We start from the raw sequence: 23,592 nt of genomic DNA, 5'->3' as shown, positions 1-23,592 counted from the left end.
GTGATTGATATCACAAACTGATCTGGCCCAAGCATGTCCATCCAGTGCCTGCAGATCATATCTGCCATTGTGGGACTCATGGTGATCACTTTAAACATACCATCAGCACATGTTTGTGACACTGTAATGAATCAATTGTGGTGTTGATATCTTGTGAACCTACGAACAGTCCCCTCATAGGCATAGTTCAGTTCTGTGTTGTTGCTCATCTGGACATATTGGAGAGTGTTGACTATGAAGGAGTACAGTGAGTGGCCTCTGGCATGAGTGTCTACCATGATGAGGTTCAGATCATTCAGTGTACTCTCCTCTCCCAGCCACAATTTCAGTATGCACGAGCCTGTGATGACTGTGTTTGTGATGTGCATGACATGGCATAGGTGTGCAACACAGCCTCTGATGAATAGTTCAACCACAGCAGCAAACTGTTGTGGTATGACATTCATACCTGCAAGTTCTGCATCCTAGCATGTTGCGCTAAATGCCAATACATCTAAGAGGCAAGTGAGATGATTGTAGATGTTTTCCATGAACATCTCATTCTGAAAGACTGTTTGCCATTAAGCTATTCAAGACAGCTAGTCGCCTGGGAAGGTTTACTTACTAGACAGCTCCCTGTTGGACATCTTAACTGGCATTGCCCCCAGTAGACTGTGATATGTGGTCAAGTTGAATTTTAGCAAGCTACCTGCTCTGCATGCCCATAGGGCAGAGCTACCTGCATGCTCCCAACATGAAGCTAGTATCATCATGGCACACAAATTGGTTGTGATGTATGGATCCAACCTTGTTGTAATCTCAATTTCCTCAAAGGATCATCTGATTGACAACTGCAACATGGTTTAACATCCATTCAGGATACAGCATACCAAACCTCCTGCTGTCATAAACAACATATCTGCAGTGGTGGGGGAACACAAAACGACTTTGAACAAGCTGTTGATCTTAGCCTCCATGACGGTAATAAATAGATCCCAGAATTTGAACCTTGTGAACTACTGTGCAGAGCTATTGAATGCATAGTGGGGTTTGGCAGACCTATCAACCCACTTGTAGAGGAGAGTGTTTTCAATCAAGGTATGGAACAAGTCAAACCCCCTGTTTGTCACAAGGATGTTCAAATTATTGATGGGATTAATGTCCCCACTGAGCATTTGCTGTGCACATGAGCCTGTGATCATGGCCCTTGTGACATGCATAGTGTGGCACAACTCAGGGATGTACACTCAGACAAACAGTTTGACAATATGGGCAAACTGGGCTGACACCACCTCCAAACCAACCTTACAAGTGCAGGTGTTTGTGGCCCTTCATGCCAGGACATCAATAAGGAGAAGCAGGTGCTTGTACACCTCAAGAATGAGTGTGTCAACATTCAAGACTGCAAAAGAAGTGAGATACAGCTCTATGTAGAAGAAGTGCTGCATACACCAACTAGAAGCCTGATTCATCTCACACAGCAATTAGCAGCGGGTGGCATGATTCACAGTCGGGTTCTGATGGCAAGAGACAAGTGAGTAATGTGTGTTTCATCTACAGATAACCACCAGCCCTCACAGGCAAGTGCTGAATCACATGTGAAACCCAAACAACAGGCACAGGTTTTATTGTAAACTGATAACCATGGGAAGAAGAGATGCTCGAGATTAGCACAATGAGCTGTCAAGGTCATTGTATCAAAGGCATGATAGATGTTGGTCAGTGAGGCAAAGGTGATGATCACATAATCAATGTGTTGTGGCTAAGAATATGCTATGATAGATGTCAGTCAAGAGACTAGGTTGCAGCATGTGGTAGTTACCAGTAGTATTCAATTAATCAACAGCACAGAAGATGTCAATGCTTGTTCTATAGTATAATCTGGACAAGCTGAGTGGTAGATTCAATGAGTGACCTGCAATCAATGGTAACAGAAAGTGAGGATACAGACCATGCTCCTGTAGCCTATGAGGCTAGGCCAGACATGTTGTCAGCCTCTGCTACACTTGTGCACAGGTCTATCAACTTCAGTTGGAGAGTGAACTTCCTCATCCCTTCATATTTTATTCATAGCAGAAGGCATGTCTTGATCAAATGTGGCACTCACTTTGGCAGGTCTCATTTCCATCTCAGCTTCAGTATCAGGTACTACCATTATTTGTCTATCTTGCAGTTGGCAGTAGATGTAAGTGTTGTGTTCAATAGCTTCAAATCAGTGGACTTCATGAATGAGGTCCAAAGGAAGTGGCTTGTTCAGCTAGTTCAAAGTCACAGGTTCAGAGATACACAGACCCTCACATGAATGTGCTTATGATGCTGCAACATAAGCACCAAAACCACCTTCATGCAAATTGACTAGTACACTGGGCAAAGTCTTGCCCTGCACTGAGTGACTGGTCACAGCAAATGCAGGCTGTATTGGTAACTGAAGTTGAGTAATCCATATCTTGTGCTCAACACCTTGATCATCTCTTAACAAAGTAGTGAAAATCCAACTCACAGGCACAATAGGGAAACATCCTGCAGGCAAATCTGTCAATTTGACTTTGGATCCAGGAAAGTCAACAAGGATGCAATTAACATGAGTCAGGCCCAAAGGACATTTAGTGGAGAATATATGTCAAACAGAACCTCAACCAGGCAATGAACGAGAAACCTTAGCTGAGCTGAAGTCCAACCAAATCAATTGAAATCAGTCACTCAGTGTCAGCAACTCATGGGAACATTTATCTAATGCATTTGCAAGAACAATGTTCTGTGCAGGACATGAATTCTCAGCCTTTCTAGCATTCAATACCTCTTGAACTGCATTGGTGGCTATGATGGCAACTGCATTGTGATTTCCACATGCAGACATGTCCACTCCATTAATATGATTAGTGGACTTAATCACACAGGATTTGAACAGCTCAAGATCTTTGAATGTGCACTGTCTAGTGTGAAGGCAAGTCACAGCATCACCATACTCAGTGTCAGTTTTCATTCACTGTTGCTCCTGGAGGCTTACAATGGTGTTAATTGTTTTCCATGCCATCCTTCCTAACTGTTTGTTAATCTCATCATCTGTCTGCCCTGCATACTGTGAAATTGGCATATACAATGCACTTCCACCCACAGGTTGGTACTGAAAGAAGTCCCCGGAGAATATCACAACAATGCCTCCAAACCATAAGTCAGGTCTTTCTTTCACAAAATGCAGAGTGTGGTCAATTTCATCTAACAATTGAAGACTTAGCAAGGAAGTCTCATCCACCAACAGAAGCTCAACATTTTTCCATTTGTTGCACAATTGAGACTTATTCTGCATGCTGACAATAACAGAATAGTCTTGTGCACTTTCTCCTGGCTCTCGGTTGCCTTTACCTTTGTTTACTGACTTAATTTTGATGCCTAGACCCTTATGAATTGTCATCCCATCAATAAGTGCAGCTGCTGAACCTGTTGGTGCCAGGAAATGAATGATATGGCCATACCCATAGTACTCCATGACAGTACACACTGCGTTCACTATGTGACTCTTCCCTGTACTGCCAGGACCTGTCATTAACATTGTGAGCTGGAAGGCACCATCAGTATCATTGCCTTTTTGTATGAATTTTTTTACAAAGTACTCTGCAATGATCCAGTAAGCATGCCATTGTTTTTCATTAAGATGATAATTATTCCTGATCTTGGTTATAACTTCTTCATGGGACAGTGCATCTCCTGAGTTTGCAGCACTTTCTGTATTGCAACCCAGACCAGCATCAACATCAAGAGCCATTGCATTGGCATAAGTGTCCATATCCCAGACTGGTACATGCTCCACTAGCTGATCAGGATTCAAAGCATTGCAACAAGCATTAGCAACATTCACCTCTTGTGCTTTTATCTCATTGTTTCAGGTTCTCAGGCACTTCAGGTTGCATTCAATAGGTGTGTTGTTGACCACCTCATCATTGCCTTCACCACCTGTGGATTCATTGACTGACTCAGACTATGGTACAGGGACTACAGAAGAAATTGGTGCAATCTTCCCCAACCAACCAGCTTGCTGGAGAAGCAGCAGTAATTGGTTCATACAAAAGTCTTCCTGTGAGCTTCTACCATGAGGATCTGGAAGCACAAGGTCAAGCCCATCATCCAAGGATAAAGTATTTGTTGTAGGTGTCTTTCTTACTCCCATCAACAGCACTTGTTTCCATAACCTTTCAGCATCTCTCTTGTCTTCGCATTCATGAACAGCCTCCCAGTGGTGCATAACCATTCTACTATGTGGCAAGAATTGGTACAAACATTGTTTCTGCTATTGTGCTGGTGGGGGGAACAAGGGGTTGGTAACACTGAATGGCTTGAAATGAGCCAGTGTGAACAGCACCCATAGCTTCACATTATTCACATGGGGAATGGACATCCCAACAACTCTCAGCACATATTCTCAATTACATTTGCCATGATCCTCATTGGTATGTTCTACCAATTTGTGTATACTACTTAACAGATGGGAAGGTTGCAGTGCATGCCTCTGCAGCACACCAAGTCAAGTTTCACTTGTATTCTTGATACCTTTACTCCTTGCTTTGGTCTGCAAGTGTACACAGCGACAAAAGTCATAAAAATATATCTCCTCCAAAGTGTCAGCATGGTGAATATAATGTTGAACTTGATTGGTCTCTACAATGTCACCTGTATTTGTTGTTGCAATGTATATGCAAGTCTGCTCATTGTTGTATCCTGTTTCAGAGTCACCACCATCTGAATCAGTTTCATACCCTAAGTCATCATTGGGTGTCTGTCCTTCTAGTACCTCATGTTTTTTGACATATGAGAGTAGTAATGATGATAACATTGGCACAGTTACATGTGAAGGAATACCATCTCCAAGGCCCCGGACATAATGTGCCACTTGTTGCACATGAATTTGCTGTTGACGATTGAACTGCAACAAATATTTATGGAGCAGCATCTTGGCCCCACCTTTAACACCATTCTCTGTCAGATTATCAGGTAGATGAGCAACTGCATGTGAGAGCAATGACAGCATCTCATATGTCTTAGTGCCCATTTTTGTAATATAGTCAGAGATGTAGAACATTGCAGCTTTGCTGGACAGGATGCACTTGAGATCATGGTTGTGACGACAGAATACAAGTATGTAGGGATTAAAATAATTGACAGTCCCATCATGGCACTGAAAAACAACAGAGTTGGTGTCAGGATCAATATAGGAGGTATCGACAATGTCATGCAGGAAGAGAAATCAACAACTTCCTTCATTACTGTATTTATGACAAACAGTGTGACATGTGTGGTGTTGCAGGGCCTCTCTGCACTTCTTGACATCTGTAAGGAAAACTGAATTTCACTCTGCAATCTTGTCTGATATGAGATTCTGTTGAGAGGCCAGGATTGGAGGGCAAGGAGTGTGCTCCACATGAAGATCAAATTTAGGGTCAGTTTCTACCTCAACATCTGGTAGATGATGGGAGATTATATCATAAAAGAAATCAAAGAATTTTTTCTGATAATCCTCATCATGTAGCTTGGCATGTATTTCAGAAGGATTGGCTGTGCCATCTAACCACAGGGGGTAGTGACCATGCAAAGAGCCATGCTCAGTATATTCAGACGATCCATAAAATACACATAACTGACCAAAGATACCACCTGCAGCACTAGACTTCTTGGCTTGTTCAAAACAGCATCTCCAAGACAACTCAAAAAAATCTGTGGCGGCCACAGGGTCATGCACCAAATGGAGTGCATGCTCATGGCCAGCAATCAACCTAGGAAATTGACTGGAGAGGTCCACCAAAATATCACCATACATCACCTGACAAATGGGACTGTGAGCTGCACTGGGATTGAAAGTGAAAAAAGGTGCAGCAATCCAAATTAACTGAAGTAGCTCCATATTTCATTGCAGACAGAAATCTTGGAGGCTTGAGAGCCAGGAATTCTAGCAGCAATGGTATTAATGTTTTTCAGTAAACTGAATGCTGTCTTTTCTTCTGCACTCAATTGAGATAGCTTATGCTCCTATTCCAAACACCACACAAGACTGTTGAGGACAGCAGGTGAGACCTGGGTAAGTTTTCTTGCTATGGAATCAAATTGAGCATTGCAAACAGTGAAAAATGTATTGAGATGAGCAGTATGCCACTGAATCATGTTCAAAGCCACAAACAGATAAGAATGGTAGTAATGGAATTGTTAAGAACCATGTTGCTCAAAGGAGAGAGAGACTAACTCAGAGGGGCTTGGCCTCAGTTCATACACTGTGCCCCTTACCCGAGTATGTGCCCTTCATTTCAGATGAGGTCCGATGATGGTCTGACAAAGTCCAGAAGACTTCTGGAGGCTGGCTACTCTGGTGGAGTGCTAGAGGACTTCTGGAGGAGCGCAGGAAATGTCTGGAGGAGTGCGGGAGAGTTCCAGAGGAATGCAGGAAGTGTTCAAGAGAGTTCCCACTGCAAGGTAATACTTCTACAGGAAACAGAATGGAAGAATAGGAGGTCCAAAGGTCCAGAGGACAGGAGGGCAGGATGATGGAGGACAGAAGGACAGGATGTCCAGAGGTATGAAGGACAGGAGGATAGGACATCCAAGGGTTAGGAGGACAGAATGTCCGAAGGACAGGATGCCCAGAGGTATGAGGGACAGGAGGTCCAGAGGTCCAGAAGGAATAGGGGCTACATTGGACTTCATCCAATGTAGAAGCACACAAAGGTAGACTACCCTAAGGTAGAGTTGGAGAGAACAGGGATTGGACCTAAGTCTGGAAAGAGGGAAAGTGCCAGAAAGGCAGAGCTCCAGCCTAGGGAATCAATCCCTAGGCCTGATGGGTAGGACAGACTTAGGTGGACCAAAGTCTGAGAGAGGATTGGGCAAGTCTAAGTTGAGGGAACAGGATCTAAGATGATATTCAAACTAAGGAAACTACAGGAGTATCTATAGGAGTTATATACTGGACAATATCTGAGGTGATCAGTAAGCAAAGGAGCAAGGCTATGTACGAGCATGCAGAAACACATTAGTAAGTAGGACAGAACATAAGTAAATGAACTCAGAGATGAAGACTCGTACAAGGATCAATAAGCAAGACAGAACAGGAGGTAACCAAAAGCCGGAAAGGCAGAGATGCCTAAATGGGGATAGGCGCAGGATATCAGACAGAGGGTGGGAATAGGTCCAGAGTTACTATCTGGAGGTCCAGGGGTCTGGGGATCTGGAAGACAAGGTGGATACAGGACTGGGATATGAGAAGGTGGATATAGTCCAGAATCCAAGACGAGGTGAAGTCTGGATATCTTGCTGGATGGAGTGTGCATAGGGTGGATGGGACAGGGTGGTATGGATCAGGCTAGCAGTGAGGATCCGGAGGTCCAGAGCTCAGGGGTAAATCTGGAGTGGAGTTGATCCTACTGAGGTGTGAAGCACACAGTGGAAGGGGATCTGGCAATGAGTCGGATATGGGGTCTGGATGTAGGCTCAGAAGGCGTGGGAATATTATGGAATGTGAGTCCGGATTGTGGGATATGACAGGAATGAGCAGTCTGCTAAATTCAAATAATACTGCACTTGCTGCTAAAAGGACAATGTGGTAGGTCTTGTCTTGTCCTGAAAGCCCCCAACACCAGAAGGGAAAAGAGTTGGGTACATACCTGGGATGAGATCAGGGTTATTGTACTTGTTGATCACCTGGGAACCATGATGAATGACAAGGTCAGGCTGCAAGCTAGAGCGAGAGTACAAGTTCCTGAGGGCTGCAGCAGTAAAAGTGTGCCCACTAATTTTATTGCTCTCAGGATCTGAAACACCCATTTTTTCTAACATCACCACAGAGATGTCATTGGTGTGGTCAATTGTGGCCAACTGCATATCACCATCACTGCAGTTCAAAAGTTCTGTGGGATGGACAGAAAACCCTGCTGTTTTGTGCTCAAAGACCATGTTTGCGTCAAGTTCATGATCCTCCATCACATGGTCAGACAAGCCTGGGAGGACATCATCCTCAGGATACAAAGACAAAATATCCAGGTCAAGTGCAACACTGGAATATAACCTGTTATGATGTTTGAGCCACAAGAGGAACTGCCAAATCATCTGCTTGCAAACATGGAACACTGAGCCAACTTTAGCAGGGTCAAATTTTCCAGGACCTACAAATATAATGCTCAGCAGACCATTGACATCTGCAGGAGTATGAGGAAGGACCAACACAGTGGAAACCATATTCATATCATGGGCACACGTATTGCCATGAAACACTCTGGGTTGAGAAGAATTAGAAGACTGGAACAAGCGTGTGACATGTGCAGTCACACAATAGATGGCACAAATTTTCTCCTGCACCCAGGCCAAGTCATGAAAATGGCCAGGCAGCTCACCACAGTAGAGATTGTTTGCCAATGCAAAGCACAGTATGCAGTCAAGCTTGGACAGGGCAATGCAGCATGCTGAACAGATACTAAGACAAATAACCAATGTGTCATCCACAAACACACCAGACTTGTGAAGCATCAGGCCATCAATAAGTGGAGAGCCGAAAGAGAAGGCCATGGACAATGGCTGAACAATACATTTGTGATTATGAAGAGATTGTGGATATAAAGGCTTTCCAGATTCAATACTGATGGCTGGTCAGATGAAATAACAATCAGCTCACAATCATATTCATATTGTGCACAAATGGCACATACCAGAGGCTGCGGTGCTTCAACTTGAGTTAATCAGCAGGAGATGGATCTTCCAAGGACAGTCTGTGAACAACAAAAGGCCCATATTCAAATTTGAGGATACTGACAAGATAATGCGAGTCTGAAATGTTGGATGGATGCTCAAACAGGTAATAAGTGAGCCACACATCACTTACAAGATGGAAGCCAAAGGCCTGCAGACATGAAGTGCATGCACGAATGTGGACAACCAAGCCATTGCACATCTTAGTTCAGGATCAGCTATTCAGTGTGGGACGGCCATTCAATGGCAGCCTGCAAATGGAATCTGACAAAGTATCCACAGAAAGCTTGTGCAAACATCACACAAGCACTTCAGTTGAAAGAGACATCCATGGAATCCGAGAAAGAGGTGGTGATAGAACCACATAAGACACAGGGGGTGGATGCTGCAATACATTGGTTACACCAGCACTGAAAATATTCACAAAGTGCACAGAAAGGAGAGGTAACAGGGAGCACCCACATGGCAAGGGTAACTCAATATCTGACAGTTGATCAACAGCAGAAACAGGCGATAAAGCACTGAACTCGGAGCAGACAGTTTGAAAGGATCATAGGATGTGCTGCACATGCTTGGCCTTGGATGCATGCTTGACTTTGGACCCAAGCAGTAAGCTACACTGGGCAAGGATGGGGATGGAAAGGGAAGAGAGTATATGCAACAATGTATTGTCAGCATAGGAAAGCCATGACAGAAACTGATCCAACTGAAATGTAACACAGGAAGCTACACTGTGTGCAGAAGCATATGCCAACTTGCGCAAAACATTGCAGTGATGATAACTGGGACTCTCAAACTTGGCAGGAGACATAATAACAGATGTATTGCTCTGATCAATGATCACAGATACACCATCAAAGGCAACACAGCCAGAAAATGGCAAGGAACAAGCAGGGCAGGATTCATGATGGTGTTGAAGAGATGACAAGAGCCAGGAACAAAATATATGAGGAGTTTCAAAGTGAGAGGTATGATATTCAGGATACTAAAGAGCATCATAGTAGACAGGATAAGCAGTTATATCATGAGGAACAAGTTCATAAGGGCAGGAGTGTTCTGCAAGCACCCATGGAACACAGCACAGAAGCTTCACAATAAATGGCCTATGAATATGTAAGATGGACTGCAATAGATAACAGGAATCACAATGACAGAGACATACTGGGTAGGGAGGCAAGAGAGATGGCAATAAAGGACCTGTGGAAATGTGAGTCAGACTATAACAGACAACATCAATTGAAGACAAAAGATACACACATTTAATGAGCAACAAACTATGCAATAATAGAAGCAAGACAGACAATTGTCCAAGACAAGTGGAGCAGAATGACAGAGACAGACAAAGTAGGGAGGCAAGAGAAACAAGAAGACCACATCAAAACAGGACAACCAGATCAAAGGATCTGTACAGTTCCAGCTGAGCTAATTGATTCACATGGTTGGAAATTAGGAAATATATTTGCAGGCATGTGTTTGCAGAGAAATGCACGTTTGTTGCAATGAAGAACCTTTTCCCACTAATCATGGGAGTTTGGGATCTCCCAGACCCATTCCTCACTCCAAATCCTAAGATTTGTACCAACAGCATGGGCACAAATTAATTCTTTCACAGTGCATTCCCACTACAGTCATTTCTATGCCTCACAGCCCACTGCACATCCTGTTATGTCTAACAATTGTTCAGAAATTAATGTTCACTACAGGTGCATACTGTAGCGCTTACCTTGGCATCTCATTTTCTTGCTTCCTCACATCACCAAGTTTTTTTCTTGTGGTGATCTTGTACTCGACTTCGTGGTGCCCATGAAAGTTGAATGTAAGACTTGTTGCAACACATAATACATGAGTATATTGCAGAAAGTACATCTCATCTGTATTTAATCCTCCTAAATGCAGTTACAGTAGTGGTCTCTCCTTCAATGTAAATAGAACATGTTGAGATTGATGCCATCCCTGAGCAGATCATCCTCTGCTTCAAATATCCAGCTCTCATCACTGGTTCTTCATCACCTTTGGTCCAATGCTCACCATGTGTGTTCTCCTCAATGTTGATACAATGCCAGACTATTGGCAGCTATTGGCTCCCAATGGCCAGTCCTGTGCCTGTTGCTAACAGAATTCTGCCCCAAGAAGGTAGTGAACACTTATTGGCACAAGATATATGTGCTTTGGACCCATTTGAAGCTGTCAATGATCCTGCTTTTGCAACTGGTCTACCCCACTATGGTTACCTTCTTGCTGGCACCATTGAGGTATGCAATCCTAGTTTTATCATTTTTGATCTTCAAACATTTGCTTCCTTAATTTAGGCCCCTGCCACTCACCATACCCACATCACAAACCACCATATCCCACATCAATTGGGGTTGGATATTCACTATCTTCCCATTGAACATGAGATAGATAAAACACTTGGAATCACCTGGCAAGAAAGGCATCATGACAGTAATTAACACATAGAATGCAGACTACAAATAGCTTGAGCAACTGTAAACTGTGTGTTGCTGTATATGAGTAGATTAGGTCCAAGTGGTGCCTATGCAGTAATTGTAACAAGTGTTCCAAGTTGAATGCTGGACATTAATTGTAGGGGTGTTAAAACTCTTGACAAATGTGGATGTGGCAGTAAGATTCTGCTGGTGATCTCATTACAGATGGCGAATAAGTTGAGCCAAGCAAAGACAACAAACTACTGGTGTCTACTGGTGTTAGTCCAAAGGATATCCATAGTGAAAAGTCCCAATTAATGGTGTGTCTATGGTATACTAGATATGGGTAAGTTCAATCCTCCATCTCCCCCTCAGAGTCTGCCACAAGCTGGTCACCCTCATGAGGCTGCTCAAACACCCACAGGGTGACCTGTTCCTGGGTGCACCTCAGGTTGATGCCAACCAATGGGCCTCCTTTTGTCCCAGAAGGAAGTGCCTTCCATGTGGATGTGTCCATTTTTCTGGTTGACCAGATGTGGTCCCATTGAGTGTATGGCACCCACACAAGCTTGTCAAACTCAACCCTCAGCACCCACCTGGTCCTGTCGAGGGCCTTGCCTGATATGATATGCACAAGAGCAAGGTAATCGCTGTAGTATGTACATTTCCCATAGTTTTGATGACCAGGACTCTTAGCAGCTGTGTTGTAAGTCATGGGGAAAAGTTAATTGAAGTGCATCTCCCACTGCCCCAGCATGCAGACACAGTATTGAGCTAGTTTGAATGGAAGTTCCATGGTCTGTAGGAGCTCTGGCTGCACCAGCTCGCACCACATGTTAACAGGGATCATGAGGTATGATCCAAGCTCTGCAGATTTCTGGTTAGGCACTTCCTTGATGATGTCAAGGAAAAATTGCTCATAAATTTTGGCAGCTCACTTGTTAGCCATGCATTCACCTTCCTCATTGTCACCTGTCCCATTAAACTCTCATTCATTACCCCCATTGACAACGTACAAGTCCACATCCCTGCCCCCCAAGCAAACAGCAGGCTTGATACAAACACCTTGAATCTCTGTGTCAAGGTGCAAGTGCTGTTGATCAAGCTCTCTGATATTGTCAACATTATAAGTCTTCCACTTCTTGCAATTTTGTATTCAATCTGGATTAGGGAGGTGCTTGCTAACTGGAGCTGTGCTCCAAGTAAACAAAGCATAGATGTCATCCATGGATGCTTTATAATAATTGCGAGCCATAGAATCTGCATCAAACATGCATTGCACAGGAATTTGAAAAAACACTGGGTTCCTGTTGAGCACAATGTTGCAGATGAAGAATGTGCCACAATCATATGGAATGGGCATGGTAGGGGTGTCTTTGTCATCCATGCCATCATCAGGGTCTTCAAGCACCTGTTGACAAGATCTCTCAATCAGGCCCTCCCATCCAAATTCCTCAGCAGAATGCATGAAGCACACGTTGATCATGTAAATGCAAACTGCTCCCAATGCCAGTATGGAGTCCATGGAATGTATCCTGCCATCTGCCTTTGTCAAGTTCATGAGGACAAGGCAGATTGCAGCCAGATAATAATAAATGAACAGCCTGGGACGACAAATCAATTCAAGGGAGCAGAAGGAAATCATCCAGATGCACTCACTACCACAGTTGTCTGTCAATGGCGACCACAGAATGCCCAATAAGATCCTCAGGGAGAGCAGACAGCAAGCCCATGACCTTGTCTAGTGTAACTTGAATCTCTAAACAGGCACAACCATCACGACCTGCCATGTCCTCTTGTTTGCCAGTGCATTCAAAAAAGACCTCACTCATGACATCCAGGTCCTGTACAATCTTCTCTTCCATCTCCTTTTGTAGAAGCTCCTTAGCTTGACATCAGCAGAATACTCCAGGATTCAGTTGGTATGTCATGTTCTTCAAAGTGCAATATGCCTGCATGTACAATATGCTACCTCTACCTGCAACATTGGCTGTGTTTGCATGAAAGCTGGCAAATTCTTTGACCTGCAACACGTGATCAAGGTGAAAATTGCCTTTATTCTTAATTAGGTGATCAATGTGTGGTATGGGTGCATCGGGCATGAGATGATTCAGGAGCTCTTGGTGACAGGACTTGTGCCAGGTGACAACATGCCCTGGTATGCCAATGGCGAGTGCAACATCCACCTGCCAGTCTTGTGCAACCAAGTTTCAAACATCGACATGCTCGGACATGTCTTTGAAAGCTAGCTGTCTCTCATATTCATCACTCCCATTGTGTATGGTGGCATTCTTCATCCCCCTCAGCTTGTGCACAAAATAGGCATCTTTGAATGCAGGCTTTTCATCCCCAAGTTTGGTTAGCAAGATCTGTGTGACATCTTCCAACCTGTACCATGGAATGTTGATGCTGCTGAATGTGAGTGTCCTGAAGCAATTCCTGAATTGGGTGTATGCAGTAGCATAGGAGGCAAGCCATTGGTCAGTTGATTCCAGGATCACTTTAGCCATCATAGGATGAAGGCAATGGTCACAAATAAGGGCCAAGTCCACTTGAGACACTTCTACTCCAAGTGAGGATGCACTATAGAGCCTAGGGGTGTGCCTTTGTTGAACTTTGCCTAAGGCTACATTGGGAATCTTATGCATAGGAACACAAATCTCAGTGCCCTGGTTCATGGTCAGCATGTATAACTTCATGATAAGTATATGTCTTGCCTGAGCATCATATGCCTTACTCTTGATATGATTGTCCTTTCTCAATGTCTCCTTGAAAGGAGTAAGGGGCCAGACTGCCAGTGCGCTAGTATAAGGTAAGGTATGAGATACTCCAATGGCCAAGTCAAGGTCATGAGTAACTGTGGTGTTAGGAAGGGGGGGAATGCCTTACAAGCAATTCAGACTGATGTGGCATTGGTTGAGTTCCTCACCTGCCTGTGGCCCAACGCTACCTGCCAACATGAAATGGATAAAATCAACCTCTGACTGAAGATCGCCCTTGGACGGCACCTGCTGGAACAGATGTTGAGAATGGCCAACAAAGTCTTCCATTGTTAGTTGGGTAAGATCATCAGCATCATCTGGGTATTGCATAGCAAGAAATTGTAATGACAGTGAGGACGGACACAAATTGCAATGAAAAGACCAGAGAGGAGGGGGGGATGAGAGGAATCATGCTAGTGCACTCTGCATTATAAACATCTGGCACCTGTACATCTTGCTTAAAGATTTCTTTCTTTCTAACTCAAAGGGCCAAGGATACTCTCAGAGAGTCCATGTGGAACCTTTTGTGCATCCTATCCTAATCTTGTTTAATATCTGTGCCCATATGTCATATTCCACAATCTGGACCCACATTCCATCATATTCCCACGCCTTCTGAGCCTACGTCCAGACCCCACTTCATATCCAACTCATTCCCAGATCCCCTTCTGCTGTGTGCTCCATACCTCAGCAGGATCAACTACACTTCAGATTTACCCCTGAGCTCCAGACCATCAGATCTCCACTGCTAGCCTGATCCGTACCACCCTGTCCCATCCACCCTATGCACACTCCATCCAGCAAGACATCCAGACTTCACCTCATCTTGGATTCTGGACTATATCCACCTTCTCATATTCCAGTCCTGTATCCACCTTGTCTTCTGGATCCCCAGATCTCCAGACCTCCAGATATTAACACTGGACCTATTCCCACCCTCTGTCTGAGATCCTGCACCTATCCCCATTTAGGCATCTCTATCTTTCCAGCTTTTGGTTACCTCCTGTTCTGTCTTGCTTATTGATCCTTGTATGAGTCTTCATCTCCGAGTTCATTTACTTATGTTCTGTCCTACTTACTAATGTGTTTCTGCATGCTTGTACATAACCCTGCTCCTTTGCTTACTGATCCCCTCAGATATTGTCCAGTATATAACTCCTGTAGATACTCCTGTAGTTTCCTTAGTTTGAATATCATCTTAGATCCTGTTCCCTCAACTTAGACTTGCCCAATCCTCTCTCAGACTTTGGTCCACCTAAGTCTGTCCTACCCATCAGGCCTAGGGATTGATTCCCTAGGCTGGAGCTCTGCCTTTCCAGCACTTACCCTCTTTCCAGACTTAGGTCCAATCCCTGTCTCTCCAACTCTACCTTAGGGTAGTCTACCTCTGTTTGTTTCCACATTGGACTTCATCTGATGTAGCCCATATTTCTTCTGGACCTCCAGACCTCCTGTCCCTTGTACCTCCGGGCATCCTGTCCTTTGGACATTCTGTCCTCCTAACCCTTGGACATCCTGCCCTCCGTACCTTCAGACATCCTGTCCTTTGTACCTCTGGACATCCTGTCCTCCTGTCCTCCATCATCCTGCCCTCCTGTCCTCCTGTCCTCCATCATCCTGTCCTCCTGTCCTCCTGTCCTCCTGTCCTCCTGTCCTCCAGACCTTTGGACCTCCCATCCTTCCATCCTGTTTCCTGTAGAAGTATTACCTTGTAGTGGGAACTCTCCTGAACACTTCCTGCGTTCCTCCGGAACTCTCCCATGCTCCTCTGGATGTTTCCTGCACTCCTCCGGAACTCTCCCATGCTCCTCTGGATGTTTCCTGCACTCCTCCGGAAGTCCTCTAGCACTCTCCACCAGAGTATCCAGCCTCCAGAAGTTCTCTGGACTTTGTCAGACCATCATTGGACCTCATCTGAAATGAAGGGCACATACTCAGGTAAGGGGCACAGCGTATGAGCTGAGGCCAAGCCCCTCTGAGTCAGTCTCTCTCCTTTGAGCAACATGGTTCTTACCACCATGTAAAGCAGCACAATAATACTTACCCACTTCTGAGTTGCTAATTAACTCCCAGCCACTCTGACTTGAACTCCTAAGGGTCCTCTATTGACTGCAGCAATTGAGTCTATTTCGACTGCACAACATGTATTTGTGAATGTGGTTTGAAAGTCATGTTCCTGATACAAACACATACATAATAATACCATCACACAGAAATTGGAAATGCAAACAGCTACTAAACCAAGTTAGTTAGTTAGTTAGTTAGTTAGACACTCAACAAAACATTTGAAGCTTTGGCCTAAGTGGGCGCTCTTGAACACATCTTGTATGTTATGTAACCAGGTCGATCAGTCATTAGTAACATATGGACATAATGAGTTTGACGATATTACACAGTTACACACTGGGCCAGCTGCATGCAAACTCTAGATCTGATAGAGACCCTGATTGATATTGTACATAGAACATTTTGATACATGATAAACAGATTTAGATCTGAGATATTCCAGCTGCTAAACAAACTGCAGTGTCTGTAATGCCTGCTTCCATACCACACTGCAGGTGGGTGTTCAGGACGGCCACTGTACACAGGCCCAGAACTCACTTGATGAGCTTATCCTGTTCCAGCTGACCTGGTTACTAAGGTAGTTAAGTGACATAAGTTGAGTTATGTTCACAGATATTAATCAGGAGTAAAACTTTGTTTTTGCAGGTTTATCTGTGAGGTAATTCAATGACTGTGGCTGCACAAGGCCCATTTTTTCTGAGGGCAAAGCAGGCATACCTCAAACAGCACTTCTTGGGACTATTATGTAACAGTCTCTCAGACCCTATAGAATGTTATTATGTTATGTTAGGTCTAAGAGACCTGGCCTCATGGAGGATCTAAATATAGCACATACCTAAACAATCTTGCTTCCTCTGAGTCCTGGATGCTTGTGCAGTCCCTCCCAGGACCCTCTGGATAAACCACGATCATTCACAACATCATGTCCCACCTCGTTGAACATCTGTGTAGGGTCCATAGTGCGCCTGCAAGATGCAGACCCTCTGCACTGTGACTACCACAGTCCCAACACTATTTTCATGCACTGAGTCCCTTTTTTGATCTTCAAGTTACCTTCTAACTACTGTCATGGTGCCTGCTATGCTCTCCATGTGGCATCCAGCCAATGTATGCAGGTTTCAACATCACTTTGTAAGTCCTAACACTGCATGTGCCTGTCTTGGCTGACTGTCACTTCATTCTGTTTCTTCTTCCTTGTGTAGCTTGTATTGTCATACTAACTTTAGCTTCACATGGATGCTGTCGCAGAGTGACTATTGGTGTCATCATTTCAACTGGTATGTTTATATTTTTGGAGTTTATGCTTATATTTTTAGTGTGATGAACATCCCCCTGCGCCAGGAGACTTCCTTGAACTGTGTGTTTTGTGTTCTGTTCTAATCATGTCAATCTCACTGTCTGTCCCAGACCCACCAGAAGTTCCTTTACTGTTGAAGTAGCCACTAACTGTGGAGGATGTTCAATTGATTGGTGGTTTCACAGGTGGTCATTCTCAAGGCACTGGAATGATATCATGGATCTGGCTGGTATTGGACAGAGGCACTACTGGTCACTCTGAGAATGAGTGTGTTCAAGGTTGTAAGTATTCTAAATGGGTGACATGATCTCTTACTGGTTTTGATTTAAGTGTCCACATGGGATCTCCTTGCTCTCTGCCTTCTGAGCTTCTGCTTGGGATCCAATTTTAGGGGCACAATTATCTGGTCTGTTGCTGAGGGCCTCCTTGCTCTCCACCTCATTGAATGTTATTCAAGCTTCTGCTCCAGGTCTCATTTTTGCAGCAAGACCATCAACTCACTAACTCATTCATACATGGTAGAGCCAGAGGCCCATGAAAATTTCATGGAGAACAGCACAAATCCCATGCCCAGCACCAGACGAGTCCACTTTTGACAATGCTTAAGCCTGTTCAGCTCACATTTGTGGTCTTGCACTACAGAAAACATCATTAACATTGTCCAGTGCTGGGCCATTGATAATTTGCTCATGATTAGTCCTTCATCTGAGTTTAGTCTGAGACACTGAGTGGAAGAACAATGAAGCTAATAAGAAAGGAGTTCACATGCATGTGGAAGAACCCTAGTAATCAGACTATTAACCCAGGGTTCCACATTCAATGTTTCAAGTTTGTACCGGTATGGACACTCCAACACCCCAAAGTCAGTGAAGGTACTACATATGGCCAAATACCATGAACCAATGAGTGAGAAGCAAGACCCTAATCAATATAGGGAAACCATGTGTAGGCCCAGTTTTCTGGTGGGAGGATCAACTTGAAGGGGGAATTCTATCAAAGCTCACCTGCATGTGCTTTCTCCCCATCTTCAGCTGCTCTTTCCATATTCATTGCCATGACCTGGGGAGAAACTAAAGTGAGTTGCAAATAGAATTTATAGTTGACAGGCTTATTCATACCAGCAACAGAGACCATTGAGCTCTGTAGTACCCATGGCGTATTCCAATAGTAATGCTTGTCCCACTCATGTCAACACTAAATAGACGTCACACTCTATGACCTTGCAGACTAGCCTGCACAAATTTGTGAAATGTTTCACAAGCAAAATATCAATATGCAACAAAGTTCACTTTCAGTGAGCTGTGTGATTTTCAATGTCCTTTCATGCCAAGCTGACTTTGTAGACATATCCCATCCTGAAAGTGAAGCGATCAGTTTTCCAAAAGGCTGCTCATAAGGATACCGAACCTTTTGCTGTGGATACTGACTCCATTGCCTCTGGCATGGACCTCCATCTGCACACCAATCCACTGCATCCACCTTTCACATTAGGGGTGTCACTTTGTCCACCCAGGGCTTTGCTCAAATGCATGTTTCCTGATGCTGTTATATTCCCTTTAGCACCTTTAGCCACTCTGAAATCTCCTTCATCCTCAACAACCACATCTTCCCCTATGTCCACCATTCAGGCTCTTTTCAAACAGCTCTGCGATCTTGGCTATTATTCTGAGGAGAAGAAACAATGGACATCCAGAGCTAATGCTCCTGACTTCAAGAAAGAGTACCTCAAAGATACAGAACACAACTTTGCAACCTTCATAGAGATCATCATACTCAAAATGCTCGAGCTCATCAGCACCAATTTTGTAGTGTGGACTTGGGTTGCCAGCGACAGAGATGCATTGTTGGGTTGTTTGGAGAGTCACAAACCTGACATCTTTGTCAGGTGTTGAGATGCACATGATGACTGGTGTGTTGTAGAAATAAAGAATGGAGAGTGTGTGGATCATAGAGCTTCCTTGGGATAAATAGCTGAATGTGCCTGAATGTTATTTAATGTTCAGGACGATCATAGGTATGAAGATCCTCCCTGCCAATTGTATTTAAAAATAACTTTCATTAGGTTTGCCCTCCAGATCTGCATATTGTAGGATCGATTTAGTTACAGTGTATGATCACAGAGGGTCTATCACAGCACCATTTACCAATATCAACACACAAGCCCTTCTTTTCTATCAGCTCATTTTGGGTATATCTTTTGCTGAGAGACACTACATTGGCTATGATACCAGTATCAGTGGGTCTGGAGCATCTCGTCGGCTGAGGTTAGACCTAGCTTGTGACAGGCTGGGCCTCCAGGATCTTGAAGTGCAGCTGGTACTTCATGTGACAGGCAGGATAAACAGCTGCAGAATGACCATCCACTTGCTGAAGGTCGTCTCAGAGGTAGTTGCCAATTTCTACAGCGATGGAGGCATGCAATACATGAGTCTTCCTGGCATGAAACCTGGAGATGAAAATTTCAGGATCATCTCCAAGAACTCTTGGGAGGAAGACAGAGAGGAAGCACTGAGTGAAGGTTCTATTTTACAGCTCCTTCATGCCAAGGGAGTTCAGGGTGTTTCATGGTGTTTAGACGAAAGGCCTGTGCCAGCTCCCAACCCACCCATCCCCCCAATGTCTGTGGTTTATCAACCTCAGTTCATTGACAATACCATGTATATCTGCTCTTGGTGGGGTGTGTGGAGTTGTGAGTGTTGCCATATGCTACACAAATCATGTACCAGAAGGACAACCTGGAAGTGAAGATGAAGAACCATGAGCCATCCTATATTCCCTGGCTCAAACAGGTTCTTTCCATACTGCTAGTGGAGAAGATTAAGACTGAATTGAAGGCATTGGCCAAGGGGAAGGGGAAGGGATGACATTCTCCATCACCATCTGCCATGGCTTCAATTTCACATACACCACAGATCGTTGACAATGACCAGAAGGGTCACACAACAAATTGTCACTTCATCACATGCAGTCATGTTTGGAGCTACATATACCCCATTGGCACTCCTATCTACTGGTTTTCCAGTCTCTTGGAGTTGCTCTGCATCCTAAGGAACCTTTTGGAATGCAAGTGTTTGCAACTTATCTGAAGATAATACTGATGCTGACATTTCTCAGTGCACAAGCAAGCTAGTAGTGTCTTAGCAAATTCTGGCAAGGGATCCTATTCTATTCTCCATCATGACATGAGCCTGTGGAACTTTATGATTGTATCTCAAAGGTGTTTGGATTGGCCTGTGGAAAGGGAATGGGTATCCAAAGAACTTCGAAATATCTGGGACTGTACTCCAGGGCAACTCTGTAACCCAATCCATTGAGGGTTGCTGATCAACTGGGGTTTTGCAGCACTTGAAAGTTCAGGATTAGGGGAGTTTGTTGACTTGACCCATGAAGATATTGAAGTTTTTGAACCCATAAAATGGGAAGCGCAACTGCAAGAGGTTGTCAATGGCAGTGAAGAAGATAATATGTGTCACTGTCTTCACCCTACACCTGATGTGCTTGCTGACACTTCTCTTGCTACCTACACTATTCCTCCCCTGTGGGAATGTGTGGATGGCACCCTTATATGTCTGAACACTCAGACATTCATTCATGGTGCAATGCATGGGAACCCTCCCCTGAACTGGGTGAACGAAACTCTGAGAAAGAAAAATGGTCAACTTTCTAATGCTATGGTGTAAATCATAAGAACTTCGAAGCATCAAGCTGACCTTTTGCAAAGGGTACCTGGCCTTTTGTATGCTTGGACATGATGGTTGCTTGGCTCATGGATTGCCAGCTGGAAATTCAATACTGGCATGATCTTGAAATACTCTTCATATCCTTCACCACCCTTTGCATCTGGTTCAAGTGCCCTTTCTATGCCAAAGACATTCAGGATGAGAAACATAACATAGCTTGGATCTTTCAGTTGCATGACCCAACTGATCTCGAGGCTGTGCACTGCAAATGAGAGATGTTCTGCCCTCACTTTGAGAAGAAAATCCTGGCTAATTTAAGCAGCTACTTCAACTGTGATGTGATCAAGAGTCTGCTACTTACCTTATGAGACATGGGGGAGGGAGACTGAGTTACACATGATCAAATGATAGAAGCAGTTGAGGCTGCAATCAAATCACTTCTGAGTGACAAGACTCCTGTGGGTCTTGAACACTTCCACCCTCAAGTGATGCTGGCTGAATGGAAGGCCACCCATGCAGTAATCAATGAGGACAGCAATTTCAAGATCCCGCCAAAAATGAGCAAGGCACTCCCACCAGGGGTGTTACATAGCATGGCACATCATCAACCCTATGTCAACAATGGAATTTTCGATCATGTTTTGGTGATCCCTCTGCCATCAACTGTGAAGGGTTATTCCCAGTCCAGTCAGCAGTGTGCAGCTAGTGGTAACCTCTCCAACCCATCATCCTATTGTCAGTGGCTAGACCAGAACAAAACTGTGGTGAGGAAGCATCCATATCTGCAAGAGGATGCTTCAGCAGTCTATGTTGGGGTGTTCAGGGGCTCACAGGATGCAGGTGGCAAGAGGCCAAGGTTGGGTGAGTCATGAGACATTTTGTGTATAGGAAGGTTGCATTCAATTGGTATCTTTGTGTTTTCATTATTAATTTCAAGTCTTATCTTTGAGGCATGTGGTAGATTCAATGCATATAGGTATGTAAGTGGTGTAGACAATCATGTATCAGGAAAGTAGGAGTTGTGCTTATGTTCTGTATGTGTGTCTTGTGCTTGCAGTGGGCTTGGGACACAATCTTGATTGTTTGCAGCTTGAAAATATATAAGTGCAAACTATGAAGGCATAGATGTTGAAATACATCATGTTCTGCCTGAGCCAATGTGGTGTTCTCCTTGGGCTGGGTCTTGAAGGTTGCAAGTGCCTTGGCTCCATGCTCTAGTACCAGTGGTCGTCCTCAGTTTCAAACCCTGCAATTTGGCACCAGATTTGGTTCTGAACTGAAAGTATAAGGGACCGTACTGGACAAATTGTTTTTTTGCTTTGCAAAACTTATCTTGAGCTTAGACCATGATATTTTGATTTTGACCTTGATGTTGAGAAGCTTGACTTTGATGTTTTGATTTTGACTTTGAGGATTTTCTGGGCAAGAGCTTCCTTCACAACCTCAAGTCACTCATCCTCCATCAGTAAATCACTATTTTCTCCACAGAGATTGACATTTTCGATATTTTCTCACAGTAGTGCACAGTACTGACAGAGCTCACAGGATATACAGCCCCATATGTTATCAGACTGCACAGCAACATACAGTGCTGACAAAGCTCACAGGATGTTAAGCCTCATACTTTGCCAGACTTCACAGCAATTGCAGTTGTTTAAAGTATGGATACAGTGTAAGTGACTTGATTTTGAAGCAAGTGGAGTACCTCTGAAAGATGACACTGACTTATTTAATTCAATGCTGTTTAACAATGTTTCAAATGCAAAATAAATTTCATTCTTGACAACAGGCAACATATAAACATACTAGGTGTAGAACTACATATCTATATGGTTCATAAATGTATCAAGGACATAGTACAGCTATATGATGAGTATGAAACAAAGTGGTCAATCAAGAATTATTGTGGGTTGCTGGCTCTGCAGGATTTTGAGATCTGATAATATTATAACAATGACATCACAAAAGATGATATTACACCTACCAAATGAACTCATCTGATCCTGTCTTTGCAATAATGCATGACTTAGAGAGAGATGAGACCAGCTGTGCTTCTTAAAGATGATCCTCATACATCCCAGCCCAATGTTAAGGTTGCGTGCTCAAGGGGGTCAGATCACAAGGGCTTGGCCTCAGCTCATATGCTGTGCCCCTTTCCCAAGTATGTGCCCTTAATTTCCGGGGGCTAGAACAGTCGTCCAGAGTTTCCGGGTTTTGACTAGGGCAGATAACGGACGTCTGGATCTGAAATGTGAGATAAATCCGACGGACGTCCGGATGTTACCTGGCAAGCAGATAAGACTAATCTGGACAAAGTCCAGACTAGAAACTAACAGAGGATGGACTACCCTTAAGGTAGAGTTGGAAATGTAGTCTAGGATGCAATCCTAAGACTTGGAATATGACAAGAGACTTATCTCGAGTCCAGAGGACACAGGAATGAGCAGGAACTAAGATGATATTCAAACTGGAGTATTTCCAAGAGCTACAGGAGGTTTATATACTGTAGGTATCATATAGGAATCAGTCAGCAAACATAAAGGCTATGTATGAAGCATATGCAGAGTCTATTAGTAAGTAGGACAGATCACAAATAATGAACACTGGAAATGAAATGTATGTAACAGATCAATAATCAAAAGGGAAACATGGATAAC

The 23,592-nt window shown here is 44.0% G+C and overlaps 5 protein-coding genes across 5 annotated transcripts; 1 reads left to right on the top strand and 4 right to left on the bottom strand.

Annotated features, from left to right (window-relative positions):
* Positions 1-4,819: 4,819 nt before the first annotated feature.
* On the bottom strand, positions 4,820-5,188 carry BJ212DRAFT_1226665 (uncharacterized protein; the record flags this gene model as incomplete). The annotated part of the gene is made up of 1 exon (XM_041329461.1): positions 4,820-5,188. A coding segment is annotated over one exon (369 nt), but the record flags the coding sequence as incomplete, so codon positions are not given.
* A 2,747-nt stretch (positions 5,189-7,935) lies between these two features.
* Positions 7,936-8,460, bottom strand: BJ212DRAFT_1252242 (uncharacterized protein; the record flags this gene model as incomplete). Its single annotated transcript, XM_041329725.1, has 1 exon — positions 7,936-8,460. A coding segment is annotated over one exon (525 nt), but the record flags the coding sequence as incomplete, so codon positions are not given.
* A 3,021-nt stretch (positions 8,461-11,481) lies between these two features.
* On the bottom strand, positions 11,482-11,844 carry BJ212DRAFT_1304391 (uncharacterized protein; the record flags this gene model as incomplete). The annotated part of the gene is made up of 1 exon (XM_041333589.1): positions 11,482-11,844. One exon carries the CDS (start codon positions 11,842-11,844, stop codon positions 11,482-11,484), a length of 363 nt encoding a protein of 120 aa, XP_041186800.1.
* A 1,495-nt stretch (positions 11,845-13,339) lies between these two features.
* On the bottom strand, positions 13,340-14,221 carry BJ212DRAFT_1304390 (uncharacterized protein; the record flags this gene model as incomplete). The annotated part of the gene is made up of 2 exons (XM_041333588.1): positions 13,340-13,920; positions 14,059-14,221. 2 exons carry the CDS (start codon positions 14,219-14,221, stop codon positions 13,340-13,342), a joined length of 744 nt encoding a protein of 247 aa, XP_041186799.1.
* Positions 14,222-16,880: 2,659 nt separating this feature from the next.
* BJ212DRAFT_1548357 (uncharacterized protein) lies at positions 16,881-22,014 on the top strand (the record flags this gene model as incomplete). The annotated part of the gene is made up of 18 exons (XM_041341889.1): positions 16,881-16,917; positions 17,074-17,089; positions 17,185-17,235; positions 17,275-17,315; positions 17,441-17,536; positions 17,586-17,702; positions 18,062-18,117; positions 18,205-18,330; positions 18,487-18,549; positions 18,599-19,140; positions 19,176-19,191; positions 19,259-19,269; positions 19,346-19,944; positions 20,370-20,534; positions 20,598-20,909; positions 21,347-21,796; positions 21,897-21,915; positions 21,993-22,014. The coding sequence occupies 18 exons, from the start codon at positions 16,881-16,883 to the stop codon at positions 22,012-22,014; spliced, it is 2,739 nt and encodes a 912-aa protein (XP_041186798.1).
* Positions 22,015-23,592: the final 1,578 nt, after the last annotated feature.

This window comes from Suillus subaureus (assembly GCF_016647635.1).
Source record: "Suillus subaureus strain MN1 chromosome Unknown BJ212scaffold_61, whole genome shotgun sequence".
In the NCBI taxonomy this organism is placed as follows: Eukaryota; Fungi; Basidiomycota; class Agaricomycetes; order Boletales; family Suillaceae; genus Suillus; species Suillus subaureus.
The sequence above is the reverse complement of the archived record's forward strand: the minus strand, read 5'-3'. Positions and strand labels throughout refer to the sequence as shown.